This window comes from Pteropus vampyrus, unplaced genomic scaffold (genome assembly GCF_000151845.1).
Source record: "Pteropus vampyrus isolate Shadow unplaced genomic scaffold, Pvam_2.0 Scaffold173, whole genome shotgun sequence".
In the NCBI taxonomy this organism is placed as follows: Eukaryota; Metazoa; Chordata; class Mammalia; order Chiroptera; family Pteropodidae; genus Pteropus; species Pteropus vampyrus.
Genome location: NW_011888954.1, coordinates 1,797,401 through 1,821,681, shown reverse-complemented (window position 1 = coordinate 1,821,681; position 24,281 = coordinate 1,797,401). Strand labels below are relative to the sequence as shown.

The following is a 24,281-nucleotide window of genomic DNA, read 5'->3' as shown; positions in this document are numbered from 1 at the left end:
TTCTGTAAAATGGCCGCAGATAAGAGAAATGAGAATTGAGCTTTTGGTGCTGATCTCCCACCATTGTGGGCATGCAAGCTACACACCTTCTTCTCAGACTGTCTGCCTTCCAGGGCTTCATTTATGTAATTGATTGATTATATGAGGCTTGGCCCTTCTTCACTGCAGCTCGATTATAAGTGAGCTAAACAGATGTCTTGAACTGGGCGATTGGTTCCCAGACACGTTCTAGGGAGCAAACTGGTGGGAAGGAAGTGAATAATTTCAGTTCTAGGGCCCCATGACAAATGGATAGTGGGAGGGGGCAGGCTGGGGCCAGATTCGGTAGTTAGTTTTTCAAAGTGAGTAACCAGATGTTGATGGTAGCTGGTAGATTAATATCAAAGGTAACTGGTAGATTAAGTGCCCCTTTAGGAGATAACCTAGAAAGTGGAGAGTAGAAGCCCCTGATCATCTGTGCCTGGGCTGGAAGTCAGGACTTTTGGGATTCTGCTGACCAATTGGCTAGAGCCAAGTTAGAGAACTTGTTTTGGCCATCTTCCCAAAAGGTAAAATTGCTCTTAGAATGATAGAGGTGGCAGAGGCCTGAGAATCATTTTATTTTACCACTTCATTTTTCAATGAGGAAACAGGCCTAGAGTTGTTAAATGATTTGCTTGAAGTCATACCAAGAGCTAGGGCTAAATCCAGCTCTTACCCAAGGTCTCGTGTGACTTCACTTCCAAAGAGAAGCTTGATCAGCACATCAAAAAAAGCAAAGATTGAGTAAGGAATTCCAACAGGGTTTGACAAAGTCTAAGCTTCCTGCCATTACTGAACTGTAGCTTCAAATATAAAGTTATTTTGTAAGACCTCTAAAGGCCATCTGTAAGAGAATTGCCACATGTGCATGACATTTCATGTGGTTCTTTGTTGAATACACAAATCAGGCTTGTCAGGAATACATTGGCATTTATATATGCCATCCATGAAGCAATTCAGCCTCAGCTTAAATGTGCCGGTAAACTGAGGCTGAGGAAGTAAAAGCCGGTGGTGACCTGGGAACTCTAACATTCAGTCTGGCCCAGGCTTGATGCTGCCTGGCTTTTGGAAAGGCATTCACAGCCAGGGGGGATGCCTTCCACGCTGTGTGCAAGGGACTCTGACCAGCCACATGACCTGGGCGGGTCTTTTTCCTTGCCTGAGTCTTGTCTTTTTTCCCCCAGCTATCCAATGGGTTGACCTCAGATATCATTTCAAGTTCTAACAGCCTCTGACTCTGAATATCACTAAAGGCAAACATGCCAACCTTCCCATGGTATAACAAAATACTATGGGAATGATCCTCTGTCATTGGTTGGAATGCTCAACATAAATACTGTTTCTCATGACAAACAAGAAACTGTTCACAAAGGGCATGAGTGTGTAAATTCTGAATCAGCTAATATATGCTGGGAATTTCTCCATTGCAAGCACATGCATCATCTCACTGAGTCCTCCCAGCAGTTTTAGGGAGTTAGTCTTATCACTGAGATGACCAAGGTTCAGGTTCACAGAGGGAGAGTCCCCCATATTATGCAGCTGACAGGTGGCAGGAGTCAAATTATAGGTTTTGTGTTCTGTTCTTGAGAAAGAATCATGATGATATTAAGGTCACTTAACGAATAACACATATGGGCATAGACACACAGGAAACAGTTGTGGGGCTGGGTGGAACCAAAGAGACAACCATTCAATGAGTAAGGAGTGTCAGGCCCCATGTCAAGGCCATCTGCATCGTGGCAGTTAAACATCAGGTCAGGATAGCTAGAGACAGGAAAATAATCCCAAGACAAAATCACAATCATGTCATATTTTAAACTAGCAGCAAACCTGATCATTCTCTCTTTTCAGATACAGATCCTATGGCCAGGTATCCAGTTGCATAAACTCTTTCATGGGCCCCTGATGGCCATGGAAACCTCGCCCCCACCCCATCTTGTTTCTCAACTGGGACCCTTAACCTTACCCCAGAAACACAGCAGATATCCTGGAAGATGTCAGGAAACCTGGATGGGAACTTTAGCCCTGGGCCTTACTGCACGTGTAGCCTTGGCTTCCTGGGTCACATACACACCGGGGTTAAGGCTTGGATCTTGGAAATGTGTGCCTGACTCAGTCCTCACCTAGGGCATCCCAGGGCCAACTTTATAAAGATGGCATCAGGTCCTTCAAGGACAGCTAAGGTGCTCTGGCTTCTGTCCTGCCTCCAATTTGGTCCTCCTTGTCCCTCCATGGGACCAGTTCTTGTCCTGCCTCACTGCAGGTCTCAACCCATATTGGTGTCTGTGGCTCTGAATGATGATGGCAGTTATTTCTGCTGCCTTTTCAATTCACATTTACTTGTTTGTGAGATACAATGCCTCAGGGTTCCCAGGGAGGAAGCAGGTCAGTGAGTCTCCTCAGTCACTTTCTATCTTAGTAACCTCAAATGTGACTTCACTTCTCTAAGCCCCAGTGGCTTCCTCTGTTGAATGGGATAAGATTCCTGCTTAATTCATAAGGGTAAAATAAGATAATGATGTAGGGTGCCTGGTATAGCATCTGACCACAGAAAGCCCTCAGTAAATGTTATCAGTTATGAAAACACTTCCCAAGACCTTCATGGAGGTCCTCCCCTTGGGACTTGGGACTGTCTATAAACACACACCCAGTGCTGCCAGAGCCAAGAACTTAAGTCTGACCCCAAGCTTGACTTTTGAAACACTCTTAATGAGAGACAAAATGAGGAAGGGTGAAGTATTATGGGATTGGTAAACATGGCTTTCTTCTCTCTTTTTTTTTTTTTTTTTTATGATTCTGCTTTTCATTCTGCAGTATTTGCATCCAAGCCTCATAATGGGCCAAGATTAAGTGACATTAACCAGTGGGTTCCTGTGTACCTGCCCCAGGGCAGCTGCTCTCAAGGCCCCTGCCACCTTGTGGTCATTTGAAAACTGACCAGCCTTTGAAAAAGTCTTAAAAACTAAATGAGGTTGCTTGTCCCCTAACTTGAAATTGACTAAGGTGACTGAGAAAACTAGTGAGAGGTCTCCGAATTTCCAGGAAGGCACAAAAGACCTTGATCCAAGGGGTTTTTTTGGAGCCTGAGGTCAGTCTAAAAACAAAGGAGAACTGTTGGGTTTTCTAAGTCTGCCTTCCGGTCCTGAGTACACCACATCTCCCTAGTACCGTTCTATGGCGTTGTGGACAGTGTCTGGAACTTCCATGCAATCTCCCTCATGTGGCTCAGTTTGGGAAGGCCCCCATCTCTGCTCAAGTAGCTGATGCTGTCTTGCTAGGCACCGGCCATGGGCATGAGTGTTTCAGTCATCTCACATATTCCTAGAGGCTAGATTTCCACTCTCAGACTCAGTGTCAGTGTGGTCACTGCCAGCCCCTTTACAGCCAAGGGTGTTTGATAAGGGAACCGGGCATCTCTCTGGGCAGAGTTACCACAGGGTTTTTCTGATCAATTATCATAACATTCTCCTGAATGGCTTCAGTTTTTGAAATGTGACTCATAACTTAGAGAGTTTCAGAATATAGGTACAAACTGATAAAAATGCATGAAAACACACACACACACACACTCACTCATACTCATTCTGGAACAGTCATCTATAAAACTTATCTGAACTTTTATATTTAATTCTTTGAGGATCTTGAAGTAAACTGAGTCCCCATTGAGTGTGATGCACATTCCTTCCATGGAGAATCTGCTTCTAGGGATGGCAGCAGGCCCTCATTTAGAGGAAGGCAGAGTGAAAGTGACTGACAGTCTGTAGGTTTGGTTGTGTTGGTCCAGAATGAGCCCTATAAAATCAGTGCCCTTCATAGGTGGAGGGCATGTAGAGGGTGTATGCTCCATTTACTTCATTTTTCAAATGCAGAAAAGCCGACAGCGAAGGAAGTAGACCTGCCGAGGTCCCTCAGCTGCTGTTTGCAGGACCGAGCCTGGCACCATCTCAGTGTTCTGCCAAGACCTTTCCCGTCATAGCATTTGACACTCTTCTCTTCAGCTGAACTGTTCCCAGCAGATTCTGTCACCTTACCTTTCTCCCATGATGGGAGTGACAGTAGGCAGTAATGTTTTCAACTGTGATCAGTAGGTTCTGGAAACTGTATCTTTTTCATATTGCATTTTTCAGTGATTAGATTCTCCTGAGTCCTAACAGGTACATAAAGTAAGATTGAGATCTCTGGATCCTTCCGAAGGTCACAGCCAATTTGCAAAATGGGCCTGACACAGAGGAAATATTGATCTGTTCCCTTAGGATAGTGGAGAAAGCTTTGCAGATCTGAAGGGAATGCAGACATTGGGTCTAATAACCAAAATATAATAGTGGATCGAGACTTGGAAGCTGTGGTGTGATGAAAATCACCTGGATCTTCATCATTTTCCAGCCCTGGGTCACATTCTGGTTCTGCCTCAGGATAATCTTTTGATCTTTGGACAAGTAGAATAAACTTTCAGAGCCTCTGTTTCCTCATTGTAGAGAAAGGATGTCATCCACTTCTCAATGTTCTTCTGCAGATTAAATCCAGCGACATAAGCAAATACCTAGCATAACCTCTGGCAGATAGCTGGGACTCGGTGAATGCTATGCCCCACTCCTTCCATTGGGTGTGGCCCTGCCTCTGCCCTTGGGTTACTTATGGCTGGCTGAACACTTCACCGAAGCCCTTGATCCCTCTGAGTTCCATCTGTAAAATAGACCACACAGCCCCTGTCTCAAACGGACTAAGTCAGAGGAGGATGAAGAGAGATTCAAGAAGTACCCCAAATGTAGAACCCCAGAAAAGACCCAAGGAAAATGAGACTTAACCTGGTGTTTTTCAAAAAGTCACATCCCAGGTATTATTGCTCAAAAAGCACTGAGGCTAGCTCAGGAGAAAGAAACCTGTCTCAATGGTTTAGGAGGAATTAAATCAGAATGTAGAAAAGCCCACTTCAGTTTCATCCAAAATGAGCAGTAATGTTAATTCCATTCCTATTTAAAACCAGGGTACAGCTTTGACAGCTAAAGGAAGGCTTTCTTAAAGCAAAAAAAATTAAAATGAAACTATTTGATAATCGCAGTATCTGCCCAGCCTATTTCACTAGGCAGGGCCTGGTCCAAACACACTGGATTATCAGACTCTCCAGAGTTCAAAGATCCTAGGACTGATGATGTCTGATACTGGGATTGTACATTTTGTTGTCTGTTTGTCTAATATGCACACAGGGCACATTTGCCAGGCAGTATCTGAGCTTACGTGCCATACCTCTGTCCCAAATAGAAATAGAATGACTTTAATTGGAGGAGAAAAATCAAAACAGAAGTTGAAGCTTTGGGAAAGGTACCAATAGTTGTCGATGTGGGTTGGGGGTGGCCAGCAGCTTTCTCTCCCATCTTTGACTCAATCAGTAACTAATGTTGATGGGCCTTTTTGACTCTTCTCAGAAGAGCCAGGTTTAGCGGCTACATCTTTCATTTGTAAGTATAATTTTTGTACTACAGAGTACAAAATGTTAGGTTTTCTCCTTGCATTCTGCTATCAGAACCAAGCACCTGGCAAGAAAGTTATTAAGACTAAAGCAGCCCACAATTCATGGATACCGATTCATAGGAGCAGTTCAGCCCTCAGAGCAAGTAGAAAGGCTTCAAGGCTGATAAAATATGTAGGCAGCAGTGTCATGTCAACTCAAACAAGACTAGCTCTGCCTGTTTCAGCTTGCCATTATAAAGGTGAATTGTCTGAATCGTGAAAAGGTGATTGGTATTAACCTTAGGACCAGAAGAATGGCAGCTCCTGGAGAGCAGCTGATACATAAATCTCTGCTGGACAAGAAGCAGAAAGATATTTAATAGAAGTGTTAATTGAAGGATTCTTTTTTCTTTCTTCTCTTAGATTTAGTTTGGCTAGTGTCAATGAGAATTATTTTATTCCCACTCCAGCGCAGGGCCAGCTGCCTACAGGTGGGACTAAAGGGCAACCCAGTGACCGGCTGCCTGCACTAGAGTGGACCCCACTTCTGCATTCTGAATTTCTCAGCACTAGATCGAGATAGTAGGAGCCCCAGAAGCAGCTGTTAAAATGCACAATGATAATTGGGAGTTAGCCCCCATTAGCACCACGACACAGACTGATTTATCCAATTAGCTATAACCCTTCTGAGAGCAAAGACTTTGGAATCTTAAAAAGTCCAGTCAGTATGGAGCTGTAGAAAACAACTAGTTTCAGTCTCATTTTAAGGACTTAGGGCCCAGCGAAGTTAAGTGGTTTATTTAATGTAGCCAACAAATCAGTGACAGAGCTGGACCTGGAATCCAGGTTTTACTGGGTACTTAGAAGAGAATCATCTAGTTGAAACCCCTTGTTTTGCTGATGAGGACACCAAGTTCCCCACATGAGAGGAGACTGGCAAATTCCCCCGAAGTCCCAATCCAATAGTTCTTTTTATCTTATTCTTCTTTCTTCACATCTCCATTGGTGAGAGGAGATGATGAAGTAAAAGGTGGATGAATAATTTGCATTTTGGCATATTTTCTATTGTTCCATCTGCAAGCATTGAGAACCTACCAGGTACAAAGTATTTCATCCACTTTGGGTAATATGCAATGAATAAGGAAGAGGTAAGAGAAGGTGAGTATATCCTAAAGGTAAGGCAAACGTGGAATGATTTTGGGCACAAGGAAATGATTTTCCAACAAAGAAGCCCAGAAAAATATAAAACATCTTAGGGCATAGCCTCTTCCTTCCCTCCTTACTCTCTCCTTACCCAGTGATGTTCCCTATTCCTTCTCCAACAGAGAATAAACCTGGATTAGCTGGCATAGCCTTGACCATCTTCTCTGGAAGGAGGTTGATAATAGGGCTGGCAAACAGAGTTGCAAGACTTGAGTTCCCTTTGGACTTCTTAAGTAGGGCAGGACCTGACGAGGATTTTTCCTGAGCATCAGCAATTGACTAGGCTCATGTATGCAAATAATGCATTATCCTAACAGCTCTTACAGCAAACTCTAGAAGTAGGTATTATCATCTCTAGTGTACAAGTGTGGATAATTGAAGCCAGAGAGTTTAGTTTTCTTGCTTTGAGTCACTCAACTGGTAAATGGCATAGCCAGACTTAGATTCAGACCTAACTGGTTGCAAAGCAGGCTCTTGCCACTTGACCTCAGGTCCTCTCCATATCATCAGATAACTTCACAGGATGTAGAGCTTCTCATGGTCCAACCTGTTAGTTCCTTTTTTAACCTTCCTTCTCTAAGGACGCCTCCCATAATCTAAGTTATACAAAGCACACCTTTTTCTCTCCTAGTTCCCTTTTCACCTGTGGAGTTGATAATTTACCGTGCCTGGATAGGGTGAAGGTTTGGATAAGGTGAAGGCCAACTTCCTAGAATTGCGGAGTGGTGCTAGAAGGTCACGTTTGGGAGACAGTTTGCTCCACTGACCATTGGCTGTCGTTGCAGGTCTGGAGTGTAGCTTTGACTTCCCCTGTGAGCTGGAGTATTCCCCTCCACTGCATGACCTTGGAAACCAGAGCTGGTCCTGGCGCCGTGTCCCCTCCGAGGAGGCCTCCAAGATGGACCTGTTGGATGGGCCTGAGGCAGAGCATTCCAAGGAGATACCCAGAGGTAAGGGCAGCTGCCTCTCCAAAGTGTCCTGGATGGGCCAGGACAGGGCTGGGATGTTGCTTTCTGTTTGGAATTTAAGACTTCCCCATCATTGTTCAGTCTTGCTTTCTTTAAAATCTGCTTTTAATATTTAATATCTGTGCCTCTCTATATCTTCTTGGACCATGCAAGTCCAATTTCTAGATCAATCCGACCCTTTATTCTCTTGCCAAACAAGGGAAATAGGATTTCACAACTCTCTTTCATGCAGATTTCCTAGTATAAGATGTAGGAGAAAGTACCGATCTGTTTGTCCATTTGGAATAGAGTTGCCAGATTAAATACAAGACACCCAGTTAAACTTGAGCTTGATTTTTTTAGTATAAGTATGTCTCATGCAATAGTTGGGACATACTTATACTTTAAAAAAAATTATTCCAATTATACTAAAAAAAATCAAATGTAATTGAGTATTCCGTATTTTTATTTGTTAAATCTGGCAGTCCTAATTTGGAAGGTATTGTGTAATGGGGTTAAATTTTAGTTTCAAAACCATTAATGAATATTCAGGCTACAGGGTGCTTTGCAGTGTGCTTTCAGTAGTCCTGATGTGTTTGTGGACATCCTTTTCTGAATTACAGGGACTAGGAAAGGTAAGCTCTGGATAAGTAAGAGGAGCTTGTTTAATATTTGCTGAGATTTTAGAGAGAGATGTAGAGGCAATAAGCCCTACTTCTGCTTTCAGGTCTCTCTGAGACAAATCTTAGCATTCCTGATTCCTTGGACCCAGAAGACTGCTGACCCAGAACTGACAGCCTATGTTTCTGGCTTTGAGGAAGAAATAATGACTGACATGGTAATGGACTGACTGGACATTCAGAGTAGTACTTTCAGTTTACAAAGCACTTCCACCCACACCGTCTCACTGAATTCCAGTTTTATGAGGGAGCCAGCAAAGATGAGAAAGCTAGGGCTCAGAGAAGGGAAATGACTTGCTAAATATCACACAGCTTGCACATGTGGGTCCACGTCTAGCTGTCTGCTGTGACGAGGGTACTTTCTACTACACCGTGTTTCTGTCTTTGTAGCAAAAGTTATGGCAAGAGACTGCCCTGGGCCCATTTCTTGGGGGCGATTATCTCTGGCTCCCATTATTGGGAATCTAACAAGGATGGGGCTCAGGTAAGCTCATGGGGGTGGTTAGAGGTGGCAAAAAAAGTAACTAATGCTCTCAGGCTTTTATATCAGCCTTGAACTCTGAACTGTGAGAGACCTTTCATTTCTACACACTCTCCCAGGCTGACCTTTTCTTTTTATATGACTCTTGAAATTGCTTGACCTTGATTTATTTTAAGCTGCTTTAACCTAGATACTGATGTATATTGTCGAGCGTGTGTGTGTGTGTGTGTGTGTGTGTGTGTGTGTGTGTGTGTGTGTAGGTGAGCAGCTTATGACCCAATAGTGTATCCACATCACCTGGAGAACTTTAAAAAAATACTGCATGGGCCCCACACCCTGAGATTTTGATTCAGTAGATCTGAGATGAAGCCCAGAAATCTGTATGTTTTTAAAATTTTTTATAAAATTTAGCATGTGCAAAAAAATAGATATAACATGAGCATGAATTAAAGATTACAATAAAATCAACACTGCGTTCTCACCACCAAGTGTAAGTATTCGAATGTTGTCCATTCCTTTACAACCTGTTCTGTCCCTAACCTAGATCAAAAATCTCTTCCTCCTCTCAGAGGTAACCACTATCTTGTATTTTGTGTTAATCATTCATTTGCTCTTGTTTATGGCCTTACCAATTATGTATGTAGCGCCAAGCAGCGTATTGACTAGATTTGAAAACTTATATAAATGGAATAGTACTGTTGTTTTGTGATTTGTCTATCCATTTTGATGCACATAGCTGTGGCTCATTTGGTTTTAAATCCATTACATAAAAATACCACAATTTATCTCTTCTACTATCATTAGATATTTGGGTTGTTTCCAGGGTTTTACTGTTATCAACAACACTAATCTAAGCGTTTTTGTATGTGCCTCGGTGTTTGTGCATGTCTAAGAGTTTTCCTAGCACATAGGACTAGAAATGGGATTGCTGGGTCACGGAGTACAGCCTCCATTTTAATAGATAATGCCAGTTTATTTTCCAAAAGCGATGGCAACAAGTTACACCCCCATTAGTGGTATATTAGTATTCCGCCCCACGATTGTGCATCTTCGCCAGTGCCTCCTCACTGGATTGTCAGCCTTTGTCATTTTTGTTCATGTAGTAGATGAAATGCAGTATCTTATTGCAGCTTCATTTTCCATGGGACTCTATTTTATTTTATGTTTTTATAAATGTCTCAGAGGATTCTTAGGCATAGATAGGTTTGTTGTACTATTGATGTGAACCCTCTTTCAGACTTATTCCCATTCAGCCACCCCTAGGGACATCTCTGGATCCCAGTTCCCAACCTCTGCAAATAGTCCTGGCACGTACATGCATTTTCATCATTGTAGGGGCTTTTAATTTGATAACTATTGAACTGTGATCGCAGTTCAGTGAGATCAGAAGAAAGGGACAAGTGTCAACCGTCCACAGGCTTTGTGGAGTCAGACTTCATAACTTTGAAAATCAGGGCTTTTTACATTTTTAAACCATTTTAACAACCATGCCAATAGATTGTGCATTGCCACTCTCTGTCTATCTCTTCTCCTTCATCCTCTATTTTGTGATTTCTGGCATCTGCATGTTACACTGAGAACTGTGAGAAAAAAAAGGAAGAAGGAATGGAGGGCAGGACACTCACTTCTCAGTGTTCCCAAGTATGGAAATATATTGATGTCTTTATGTCTTCATAAAGCTGAGTCAGGACGTGTATTGAATGTGAACCTGCTCTCAATAGATGAATTAGTCAAAATTGGGATATCCATTTTTCAGTAATTATTGCCAACTTCCATCTCTGAAAAATAGGTACTCTTCCCAACATGTTAGTATGTCACATCACTAAGGTTGATGATATGAATAACCATGACAAAAGCCACTGTGGATACACCTTATCAAGTCCACTTTAACAGGGGAAACTATACTCACAAAGCCTTGATCATCCTCAGAAACAAGGGTCCAGTCTCTCAGCCTTTATAGGGACACTTCTGAAATGTCACTGAGAGGTGTTCCGAACTTCCAGTAATGGGCCATTCATTGCTTTTTGAGTCAACTAATTACATCACTACTTATTTCCTGAAGTAGGATTGCTCCTCATGAAGCAGGCTGATGATGTATCCTAATGTCCCTTGACCTTCAGAGAAAGAGATGAAGGTGGAGGGAGAGAAAATGACATGCCCAGTCTGCACAGTGGCAAAGCAAGGACCCACATTCCAGTTTTAACTCCCAACTCTTCAGAATCTCACTTTCTCAGTCATTTTGGCAGAAAAGATGCTGGTAGTGGACATAAGAAGGAGTGATTGGTGCCCTTTAGGCTAGCATAGTCACCAGAAGTTTTTTTTTTTAATTCAACATTTATTGGTTGGATGGTATTTAGACTCTATTACAATATTTCTTGTCAGGGGATATAAAATGGCCAGAAAAAAGCAGGGAGATCATACCAATCATGGATAATGAACTGTAAGAGTATAAATTCTGAATGATTTTAATTTATGGACCCTGTAGATGAGAATAATAAGGGAGATACAATTCAGAGCAGCAAGATAATAAAAAGTGATGATCTTAATGGAACACAATATAATAAATTAATAAAATCTTGTCGAATCATCAGGTTGAGGCATTATATGATTTTTACGAAGTCCTAGGGGCATGGTTGATGTCTACGACTTCCGGTGTTTTGGAATGTAGTCAAAGGCACATATTTTTCGTCTCCAGCAAGACAAGATTTTTATCTCTAGCATGAACCCCTAGCTTTAAAATGGAAAATGTATTAGTAGCCCTTCCTCAAAGCCCCTCCTCAACCCCCCACTCATATGCACACGTGGGAAGAATGGGAGTAGCCTCAGCTGGGAGAGGCTGACATTCTTCCTGCATCAACTCTACTCTCTTCCAGAGCATCAGTTCTCTAGTTTGTTTTTGATGGCAGGCCTGGACAGAAAACTCTGCTACTGAGATTCTTCTGTTCATCAGGATGACTTACTTTTCAAAAGGTTGAGAAATACTGTCTTGGAGCTCTCGAATGCTGCCACAGATGACTATGATACTGCAATGCCAGAATGGGGTCATCCAGCCTTTCCGTCCACTCCTGTTGTACCTTTGTGTGTTAGTTTCTTGTAGCTGCTTTAACAAATGAATATACACTGGGTGGCTTAAAACAACAGAAATTTATTCTCTTCAACTTCTGGAAGCTGGCAGTCCAAAATTAAGATTTTGGAAGGTTTGGTACCTTCTGGAAACTGTAAAAGAATTCATTCCATTATTTTTCCTGGCTTCTTGTGATTGCTGGTAATCTGTGGTATTCCTTGACTTGTAGATGCTTCACTTCAATCTCTGCCTCATCTTACATGGCATTTTCCTGTGTCTTTGTGTCTGAAATCTATGACAGGGATACATGTCACTGGATTTGGGGCCTACCTTAAATATAACATGATCTTATCCCAAGATCCTTATTTGTATTTGCAAAGACCTTGCTTCCAAATAAGGTCACCTTCACTGGTGCCAGAAACTAGGACTCGGATGTATCTTTTGGGGACCACTATTTTACCAACTCCATCTTGATTGTTCTCTCTTTGGATATAAGTTGACATATGGATCCTGTGTCTCTCTCTCTGTATCTGTGGGCTGTGGGTTCTCAAACCCTTCAGGAAGTTAGGTGAGGCAGGTTTAGGGGAATCCAGCTTAGTACCAGCATTTCTCATCCTTCCTTCAATTCTTTCCCCCACCCCAAGGGTTTGCAATATTCTTAAAAGAGCCCCTGAATACCTCTCAAATAGACTCCATCCCAAGGGTAGCTGGAACCTGGGCCACCTTTGGAGCTGCAGGTGCATCCTTGATGAAAAGTTTCTCTTAGGGCACAGCCACCTTAGCACCTGCAGTCACTGGAGGCTGCAGCTGGATGACAGACTGGCCTCAGTCTTGTGCTCTGACCCTCGACCCTTTGGGGTATTGATAGGCAACTAGAGGATGAAGGTCTGCCCAGTATGTCCTCCTTCCTCCAGAAACTTATCATTACCACCCATTTTTACCCTCAGACTTTATTGGCTCATTGACTGGGACCTCATAAATTAGCCTCTTCAGTCATTGATACACCTACATATGAGTGGGTTACACACACACACACACACACACACACACACACACACACACACACACACACCCGAGAGAGAAAACAATGTTCTGTTCTTTTCATTTGTTTCAAACGGGATGATTCGATGATCCAAACCAGCACTCTCCATGCCAGGTGTTCTTAGGCTCCAGCCCTGAAAGCTCCTGTCCTGACTTGCTCACTGTATCTGCTGTGAAGTTTCTGTTTTAAGGCTTCGGTCTCTAAACTTTATTTTGTTGTATGCCCCATCAGTAAAATATTTTTGAGCATGTACCTCTACTATGTATATCTTCCTCAGTTATAAGCATGCGTTTGTCCCTAACTGTATAATACTATTAGTAAAGCTTAATTTCTTTCTTACTTCTTTATATAAAAATAAATATAATCTTGGACACACTTTGGAGACTACTGTAGGACATCTGTTCTATATAAATGGGATAGGACTTCCAGGTTCACTAAGGCATCTCATCCTGGCCCTAGGGTCACTGATGTCTCTGTCCTTTTTCAAGTCCTTTAAGGAGCCTTCTAGGCAGGTTTCTCTTTGCGTACTCACCTTCCATCACCTGGGCTGTGCTAGCCAGGCACTCTTCCACCAAGGAGGCCTCACAGGTCTAGCCCTTGTGGTTTCTTTTCTCAGAATCTACATGATTTGAAGAGGAAAGAAAATCACTCTGGGGATGCTACTAACAATGCTAACTCACACTCAAGAATCAAAAGATACCTTTCTCTATGTAAATTCTTCTTTCCATTTCAACTGACAGACCTAAGGTACAGGGTTGCAATCAGGTATCTCCTACTGGCTTATCTAAAAAACTATCTTGGTTGTACAGTTTATGATGGTGAAAACTAGAAATAATTTAAGTGCTCAAACAATGAGGAATTAATTAAAATATAATATACCTAAAATATTATGCAACCATTATGTTTGTGTTATGTAAATATATTTAATAATATGAGAAAGTACTCAAGGCCTATTATTAGATTAAAAATAAGTTAAACTATGTGTATAACATGTTTTATTAAAAAAAACTATATATGTACATAAAAAAATTTCAAAGGAAATATACAAACATAGTGGCAGAAGTTATTTCTAGAAGACTGAATTATCAGTGATTTTTATTTTCTTCTTTTGCTTTTGGTATTTTCTAAATTTGAGTCCATGAATATGCATTAGTTTTATAATAAGATAAAACATGTTACTTTTTTTTCATACTGGGGGATCAAAAATTCTCATTTGATATTCTAGTAAATTATTTTAGACATTTTTGGGGAAAGAACATGTTAACTACTTTCTGCCACAACAACCACCCGAAAAAGCCAGGACTATTGGCTGGGATGAGATAGACAGGCAGACAGACAGTCAGATTGCTTTCTTGTCTGTCTGGGTAAGGTACAGGGCACTGGCAGTTCACATGGGCTCACAAATCCAGAGTACCCTCACCCCAACCTCTTCCTGCTCACCTTATCCTTGAAAGGTTGGAACAGGTAACTGTGGAAACCACATATTCAGCAGGCTCAGGAATGTACCCAGGGACCAAGTGCAGAATATAAGCAGGAGTGACATAAATGAGTCCTATTTAAATTCAATTTTTGCCCTATATCAGAAGGGTTCTGGCTGGTCATGCCTTTCATTTGAGTATGGCTTCTCATCATACCGAGGTTACCAGGGAGATTTGTAGTCTCTTATCCTTGTCCTTCTTCTGGAACTCACTATAGAGGCCACATTAGTTCTTCGGTTCTGTTTGTAGAAATGTGTCCTTCGTCTCCCAAGCAATGAGGTCACTGGGCCTTAGATCTCTACCCTTAAGCAATCCCTTTAACAAGCTGTGACTTGTGAATCTGTCATCCTAATGAGATTCTGGTGCCAACCTGGCAGCTGGAGTTTGAGCTCCAGAGAGGGACTTGACTTAAATGAGCCAGCGTGCTTGCCTCAGGAGCGGGGTGTCTGGTGAAGTATTGTGCTCCTCCCCATTAGGATGAGGCTCTCCCAGGATGTCACCTCTGCCTTCTAAGGGTAGCTTTCAACTGGAGGAGGGAGAATGGATTATAGTTATTTGGTGAACACCAGCTGAGCTTAACAACCTTGCCCACGGGGGAGGCATAAGCATGTAGAGTAAGGAAAGAAGGACACGTGCTGGAGATAGAAGGAGCCTGGGCTCTCATCTCAGCTCTGCCATAAGAGTGACACGTACTTCTCTGGGCCTTGGGTTCCTCATCTGTAAGGTAGATATCTTAGACTAGATTGGCACTAAAGCTATTTCCTGCTCTGATATAAGACTGGGATTAGGCCTATCCATTGCAAAGGATAACCATGTATCTGGCGCAAAATCTGTGGACAACAGAAATCCCCATCAGCGTCAGGAGAGATACCCATCACCCCAGGTTTGGCTATGGCTTCTGGAAGCCTGATAGCCCCATGGCTCAGGTCACTCTTTGGACCACAGCTTCAAGATGAGAGCATTGCCCCTAGAAACCTATGTGGAACCCTGGAGGAGAAAGAGGAGCTCCTGCACCCATTAGCATAAATGAGTTTGTCAGGTTAGCTTCTTGAGGCTAGGGAGCCTGAGGGAGATTTCACATCATAATGTTATGGGCTAGTGTGGAAGATAAAATGATGGCCACCCAAAGAAGTCCTAATTCCCAGAACCTGCGAATATGTTACCTTAGATGGCAAAGGGATTTTTCAGATGAGATTATCCTGGATTGTCTAGGTGGGCCCAATGAAATCATAGGGGTCTAAATAAATGGAAGAGAGAAGCAAGAGAGTCAGAGTCAGAGAATATGTGATGATGGAAACAGAGGTCAGAGAGACACAGAGATTGGAAGATCATTTAACGATGCAGTGGTTTGTATCAATTTTTAATTTTATTCTTTGGAATGTATATTTCTTCATTAAACCAACAACTGTAAGCCCCTACTGAATGCAGGGTACTGCAGATTAAAATCTGAGTCAAGAGGCCATCTACAAGCCAAGGGGCACAGTTCCATATAAAGCGGCAGCACAGTAGCTGTTGGCATTGAAGATGGAAGAAGAGGCCATGAGGGAAGGGAATGCAGACAGCTTCTAGAAGTTGGAAAAGGCAGGAAAATGGGTTCTACTCAGAATCTTTCCCAGAAGGAATTCAGTCCCACCAACCCATTTTAGACTTCTGACCTCCAGAACTGTAAGATAATACATTTGTGTTGTTTTAAGCCACTAAGTTTCTGGTAATTTGTTACAGTAGCAACAGGAAACTAATACAGCTAGCTTCACCAAGTTTGGAGGAAAAGTGATATGCTCTTGGGGTACCATCCTAGATAAAACAGAGCTCAGAGGACTATCTGGGCCTTATAGAAAACTTCCTTGTAATTATCATAGATGGTGTTCAATGAGTTATTGCTGGGAGAGCAGGCTGTAGACTACCCCCTCCACTGGGTACAGGCCATACATCTTTGCGGATCAGAAATGGAACAGAAATAGCAGCAGCAGGAGCTGAGGCTAGAAATAAGCAGTCGTGTCTGAGAGTGTGGTCCCCATGGGTAAGAAGGACTGAAGGCAGCCTTGGCAGGGACCTGTAGAGGTTCATTGCCTCAGATGATGGAGCTGGGGTTAGCCTTCCTTGCCTGTGGAAAGAAGTCATGGCACTGCCTAGGGCTGTTTCTGTGAAGCTCTTGTGTGAGGGAAGCTGGAGGAGGCGGCGAAGCCTCATGCACAAGGCCTGCAGTGAGCTCTCATATGGCTTGGGTTCTGGCCCTGGGCTCTATCCCAAATGAAACTGGCAAGTGCTACAGACTGCCAAGTACTTTTCCATCCACAATCGCATTTGATTATTACAATATAGCAAGATAGGTATTACCGGTGTCCCTAACTTATAGGTTATTAAACTGAAGTTAAATAGTAAGTTTCAGACAGAGGAAACTCAGTTTTGTTTTTTTTTTCCATTGTGGTGTCCCAAGGAACTGGCATAAGTCTCATGTATAATAGATATTCATTAACTATTTCTTGACCAAGAGATGGGAGATTAGAGAGATGAAATAAATTGTTCAAGTCTACAAAGCCAGTATGTGGCAGAGCTGGATCTTGAACACCAGCTACCATGTTCTTGATGTTATGTCAAAATCTCCCTAAAACACAGTGTTTCCCAGGCCTACTACTACATAAGACTCACCTTCATTAATTGTCTGGCAGTACTTCAGAAGCTTAGGGCATTGTTCACATGCTAGGGATGCTGGGGAGACTCTCTCTGTTCTATAACACAACCAGACTATACCCACTGTGGTATCTGGTCAGGGCACTGTGTTCAGAAGGGTCTTGGGAGGACCACTCCAACCTATACCTTCTTTGTAGATGGCCAGGGCGAGGGGTGCTACCTAGAGCACCACAGCAGGAAGCTTACCATCCAGGCTACCCAATGTTGTAATCAGTGAAAGAAGGTAGAATCAGATTAATTTAACCAGCATTGTCCTTTTAGAAATGAAAAGAGCTCTGCGCTAAGGGTCAAAAATATGTAGGGGTCTGTCATTGGCTGACACGTGACCTTAGGCCCAGTTTTTCAACTGGTAAGTTGAATGGGTAGAATTGGATAATCTCTAAGAGTATGTAAAACTCTTCCTGATTTCCTCACTTCTTCTTAAGAACCTTTTATTAGTGTTATCTGGTGTTTATATATATCATCACATATTCTCTTTGTTTATATATATATAAACACCAGATAACACTAATATATATATATAAATATATAAAAACACATATATATTTATATATTTTATATGATTTCTATATATTAAATGGTTCAGATAAGACATATCTTAAAGAAATATGGGCTCTGAGAAAAGCCATGAACTTCCCCGAACTTATGCTTGAAAAGAATGGAAGAAAACCCAGGACCTTGCAAAGAGAAGTAAAATTCTCTTGAATGAGTAGAAATACAGTGTAATTCTGCTATATACAGTAGAAAGATAATCTTTACTCATTCAAAGTGGAGAAAGACTGGTTTCATGTAACTTGAAGAGATTTAGGGGTCATTCTACCTCTGTGGCTCTCTTACCTGACTTATTATAGAAATCAATGAAATAATGCACCAGACAGCACTCTGTAAACAGGGAAATGGCATAGTAGAGTAACATGTAGTCCAGTCTGGCAGCGGTCACCCCAGCCTGAAGCAAGGGGTTGTGGTCTGTCTTGGTTTAAGAATCATGACCTTAAAAGGCAGGAGGCTTTTTAAGCTCAGGTATCCATGCGTAACATTTCTAGGGATATTTCTCAACTTAAGACTTTTGTTACATGACATGAGCCCCCACCCATGATGGTAACCACATACATTTACACATGGAATTGCAGGCTCTAAAGATTGCATGGGTGTTCTGATCTCAATGTCTAGTTCTCCCCACTAAACAATTGGTAAGAATCTTTAACTTGGGTGGCTATGTGCTAGTCCAAGTTATTGTTATCTAAAGCATTATGATCTATTTTGATTCTTTTCACTTCTTTAGCATTTTCAGTACTGTTTGTTAGTTATGCTTGATTGATGCATATTTCTTGGATATTGGGTCTTAGTTGCTTTATACTGAAGCTGTTCTTTGGAAATATGCTGGATGCTGGGTTTACTTTTTAATGAAATGGGTTGCACGCACAATGTAGCAGCGTCCTTTGTCTCTGTTATGGAGTTCCCTGACCTGCACTTGTGTTGTCTTTGGCAACTGTCTTCTCTGATGTGATCAGAATTTCTGTGCCTGGAAGTAATGGAAGAAATATTTGAAATAATATGCTGGCAATAAGGAATTGTTTATTTCTTATACATAAAATGAGAATGGTCTTCTCATGGTAAAGTAGATAGACATTAAATTCACCTCAGCAACAACAAAAGCATAGGATACTCCTGTTGAATACACTCGTCTTCAGAATTGCTTGGGCTGCACAAATATGAAGTATTATTAAAGTGTCGTTCCTTAGATTATATACTTTCCCTCTCCTAAGAATTTTTTATCTTCATTTATTAACACAATGTGCTTTTGTGTTCATACCTGAAAGGTATCCATTTCATAGTGGTGTGTACTTAGGGAGCCAAGTGTGGGGGTGCTCTGCAGTTGCCCCGATCCCTCCTATGTCCAAACTTTTAACACAGATTATACCCTATTTAGAGTCTTTAACTATAAGTTAGATTGAGAACATCGAGGCTATAAAAAAACAAAACAACCAAAATAATTAACACTTTCAAGATGAGGATTTGGGAGAAGGTGTCTCAATTCATTTGGCATGGCAGTCTTCCAGAGATCATTCACAATTGTCCAGCCCTCACACAAGTGCTTCATTCTTTTTTTCTTATTTTTTTCTTTCTCTTGCTTTTCCCTATCTCTTCTATCCCCATGTCTTCTGTTACTTATCCCTCCCCAACCTCTCTCTTTCTCTTCAAAATCTAAATGCATCTTGCTCAACTATAAATCTGGAAGCAGATGGATCAGCAGGATTGGCTGGTATACAGACTGAAAGTAGGCTTCTCCTCCCAAAAAAGACAAAGTCAGACCTGTTGACCTTTTGAGTGACATGTGTATAAGGATAAAGTTGAGAAACATTGCTTGCAAGAGAAATAAGAGACTTAGGCAAATTCTTGAAGTCCTCTGCTCCATTAAAAAATAATTAAAAGCCTCGTGCAATAGAAAAATGAGCTGAGTCAATTGGCTTCTTTATCCCTGAGGTTAAAAGCAAGATGGTAAATCAGTGTTCTTCAGAGAGAAACCACATATCTAGACAGAGTGACAGAAGAATCCTGAAGGGGTCCTGTGTCTTTCAGAGGGATTTAAGAATTGAGTTCCTGCAGAAAATCTAATTAGTAACACTCTTCCCAGTACTCCTACCACCACCACCACCAGCAGCAGCAGCGGCACCCCACAACTTTTTTAAAATTCATGCTTCCATAAATACATGAATAAAGTCATTGAGCCCAGTTACCCTAGAAAAGGCGGGGGAGGGGAATAAAGTGAAAATAGAGGAGAAATAACCAAAGAGCATGAGATTGATGAGGCACTTTTGTGTGAACATGTTGGGCCAGCTCAAGATGAAGGACTTAGCCTGCACCAAGAAGAGCTAGGATGAAGGAGAGAGAGGAAAGGCAACAGGAGCCAGTATTCAGGGACCAGACATATATGACATGTCTGTGTGAATTAGAAAAGAACTTCCTCTTTCGGGTGGAGGAATTAGCAAAAGATGCATCCTTTGGATGGATGTTAGAATTCATAGCTTGATAAGCAGAGTATGAGCTGAATCTCAACTCCCTTGCCCTCTCACTCAACACATTTGTTTAGGGCATAAATCATCTACTGTGTACAATGACCCTGTCAATGTTTATCAAGAGCTTACTTCTTACCAAGCACTTATTACACGTTGTCTTATATAATTCTCACAGTAGTTTTAGAAACATGGATATCGATGTTTCAGACTAATGAGTTTCAAAGCAGTAAGATGAGGCAGGATTTCTAGCTATGGCCAAGTAAAGAGATTGGCAAAATCTCTCCCCAAAAAGCAACTATAAAGCTGGACAAAATTGACCAAAAACAACCATTCGAGTGCCTTGAAAATTGATGAAATGAATATAACAGTCTGAGAAGAATTTGTGCTTAAGAAAGTGCTGCACTTCTATCTTCCCTATGATTCTAGCTAAGAATCAGGTAAAACCCGTAGGAGTCTATGGCCTTCTGATATGGTGCTTCTCCTGCCTATCTCACTCCGTCTACACAAAGTCATGCCAAGTTAGGGTACACCATGAAGACTAAAAGCTTCTATGCCACAGTTGAAGGGGACTCACTTGATTTGGAGGAGGCGGCAAAGTATATCTCTAGCAGTGTCGTAAGTGAAAGTGATGATCAATTCAGCTAACCTGTGGCTCTGTCATGGGCAGGCATACTCACAAATGAGATTATGTACATTCCTAATAGAGATGGGAAAGGGCCCAAGCTAGTCACAACCTTCTAGCAAACCCTAAGACTGCATGTATGTGCAGAGGAGACGTGAAAGAGATTGGCCGCTTGAGCATTTAAGCATTCCTGTACCCACACACAGATCTATTGGCAAAAGACAGGAGTCTTACTGGTTCAAGGTGTTTGAGTATATCCTCTGTCTAACATTTATAGACTACTAAGCCATACACAGATGTCCCATAGAATGCTAGGCTAAAAAATCAAAACAAGAACATTAAAAAAAAAAAAGGGGAAGCTGAACAGAGATAGCAGCAATCACATACTGCAGAGAAGACAGATTTCACAGATATAGCTCAGCTGAGTTATTAAACAAAGAAACAAACTAACAAGAAAGAAAGAAAGCAAAACAGCAACAACAAAAGGACTAACAACAATCTTCAGGGGAGAAAATTGGAGTCGAGTCCGAAGTTGCTAGCAGATCTGCCTTGCAATAAATATTAAAGTAAGTCCTTAAGGCTGAAATAAAATCAAACCAGGAGATAACTTGAATCCACAAGAGGATATGAAGAACACCAGAAATAGTAGATATGTGGGTTAATATAAAAGACTCAATAAATATATTTTCTCTTATTTATTTTCTTAACATCTTTGAAAGACAGAAGATTATATAAACGCACAACTACAAAGCTATATTACTGGGCTGACACATACGTAGAAGTAATATATATGACAATAATAGCACAAAGGGTATGCAATGGAATGGAGCTATATTGGAGCAAAGTTTCTGTATTCTACTGGAATTGGATTAGTATTAATCTGAAGTAGACTGTGGTAAATTCAAATGAATATAGCATAAAGCAGCCACCAAGAAAATAACTCCAACGACGTAAAAAAAAAAAAAAATCAACAGTTCTTGATTGGTACACTGAAAAATACTTGGCAGTAAGGAAGGAATAGAGGAACAAAAAAGATAGACATATAGAAAACAAATAGCAAAAGTCAAATGTAAATTCAACCAAATCACTAGTTATATTAGATATAAATAGTCCACATATTCAGTCAAAAGATGGAGACTGTCAAGACTAGATAGGAAAGTAAGATCCAACTATATGCTTTCTACAAGAAGTACACCACAGATTCAAAGGCACAAATAGGTTGAAAGTAGGATAGAAAAAGAGGTACCATGAAAATAGTAACCATAAGAGAACTGGAGTAGCTAATTTAATATCAGATAAATGAATTTTAAAACAAGAAATATTACTAAGGAAAAGATAGACATTTAATAATGATAAAAGAGTCAATCTACCAGGAAGATATAACAATTATAATTATATATGCATCTAATAATAGAGCCTCAAAACATTCGAAGCAAAACTGTCATAGTGGAAAGGAGAAACAGATCATTTAAAAATTATAGTGGGAGGTTTTAACAACCCATTCCCAGTAATGAGTAGAATAAACAGAAAATGACATAGAAGACTCGAACAATGCTGTCAACTAGCTGAACCTAACTGGAGAATATAAAACACTTTACCCAAGGACTATAGAATACATATGCCTTTTAAATACACAGAAAACTTTTCTAGGATAGACCACATGCTAGGTTATAAAACAAGTCTCAGTAATTGAATTCATACAAACTATGTACTCCATCCACAATGGAATAAATTAGAAGTTAACAACAGAAAGAAATCTGAAAAATCCACAAATACTAGGAAATTAAATAATGCATATAAGAAGAAATCACAAGGGAAATTATAAAATAGTTTAACTAAATGAAAAGTAAATAAAAACATATTAAAATTAAAACTTAGGGGACAAAACTTTAACAATGCTTAGAGAGAAATGTATAGCTTTAAATACCTATATTAGAAGAGAAGTCTCAAGTCCAAACCTAAGTTTCTATTTCAAGAAACAAGCAAACAAAATCAATAAAAAAACAAAACATGCAGAGGAAAAGAAATAAAGATTACAATAGACTCAGTGAAATAGAAAACAGAAAAGCAATAGTGAGAACTAATCAAACCAGAAGTTGGTTCTTGGGAAAGATCAACAAAATTGACAAACCTGTAACTAGACTAACCAAGGGGAAGAAAGAAGGAAGATACAACAAATTACCAAAGTCAGTAATGAAAAAGGTAATATCCCTACTCACTCTAAAGAAATTAAATGATTATAAAGATATATTATAAGTGTGTTTTTTCCCAATAAGTTAGACAACTTAAATTAAACAGAGAATTCCTACAAAGATGCAGATTACCAGAACTAATTCAAGAAGAAAGAAAATTGTCAGGTGTCTTCACTGGGTTTAGGAACAAAGGAAGAAATAATACTAATTCTTCGTGTACTCTTTAAGAAACTGGAAGAATGAACACCCCAACTTATTCTGTGAGGCCACGTACTTTTCTCTGAAACTAGAAAAAGACATCACAAAGAAAGAAAAAGACATCACAAAGAAAGAAAACCATTTACCAATATTCCTTATGTACATAGATTTAAAAAATCCTTAAAAAAATATTAGCAAACAAAATCCAGTAACATATGGAAAGGATAATACTGTGATCAACTGGAATTTATCCAGGAATGCAAAGTTAGTTTAATATCTAAAGCACAATCAGTGCAATACATCATATTAATAGGATAAAAGACATAAACCATATGATCATCTCAGTAGATACAGAAAAGGCATTTAATAAAATGCAGTATCTATTCATGATTTAAAAAAATCTCTCTACAAACTATGAATAGAAGGGAATTTCCTAAACTCAATAAATAGTATCAATAAAAAACCTATACCTAACAACATACTTGATGAAAAACTGAAAACTTTCCCCCAAGTCTTGAAACAAAGCAAGGATGTCTATTTCATCATTTCTGTTCAACACTGAACCTACCCAGTACAATAAGGAAAAGAAAAAGAGAAAGACGAGAGAAGGAAGACTGGAAGGGAGAAAGGAAGGGATAAATTAAAGACATTAATTAAAAAAGAAAAGATAAAATTTTCTCTTAGCAGGTAACATGATCCTTTATTTAGGAAATCTAAGAGAATTCACACATACACACACAAAAACTGATACAACAAATAATTGAATTTATCAAAATCACAAGATACAAAATCAATATACAAAAATAAATTATATTTCTATGTTTAACAACAGACAATTTCTACAAGGAAATTAAGAAAATTCAAATGACAAAAGCTCAAAAAAGAAAATACTTAGGAATAGATTTAACAAAAAAAGGTAAGACTTACACACTGAAAATTATAGAACATTGCTGAAAGAAATTAAGGATAATATAAACAAAAAGATATTTTCATGGATTAGAAAACTCAATAGTGTAAAATGGCATTTCTTACCAAATTGATCTGTAAATTCAATGCAATTCAATGCAATCCCTATCAAAAATCCCAATAGGCCTTTTTTTTTTGTAGTCTAAAATTTATATGAAAATGCAAAGAACCTAGAATAAATAAGACAGTCTTAAAAATAAAAAGTGGAGGACTTAATATTACCTGATTTCG

General features: G+C 40.3%; 1 protein-coding gene across 1 annotated transcript in view; it reads left to right on the top strand.

Annotated features, from left to right (window-relative positions):
- The window catches only part of ALK (ALK receptor tyrosine kinase), a 653,478-nt gene that overhangs the window by 190,242 nt on the left and 438,955 nt on the right, over window positions 1-24,281 (top strand). The window contains exon 3 of the mRNA XM_011370765.2: window positions 7,458-7,622. Within this exon, the coding sequence (XP_011369067.1) occupies window positions 7,458-7,622 (165 nt within the window). The remainder of the gene's footprint in view (window positions 1-7,457; window positions 7,623-24,281) is intronic.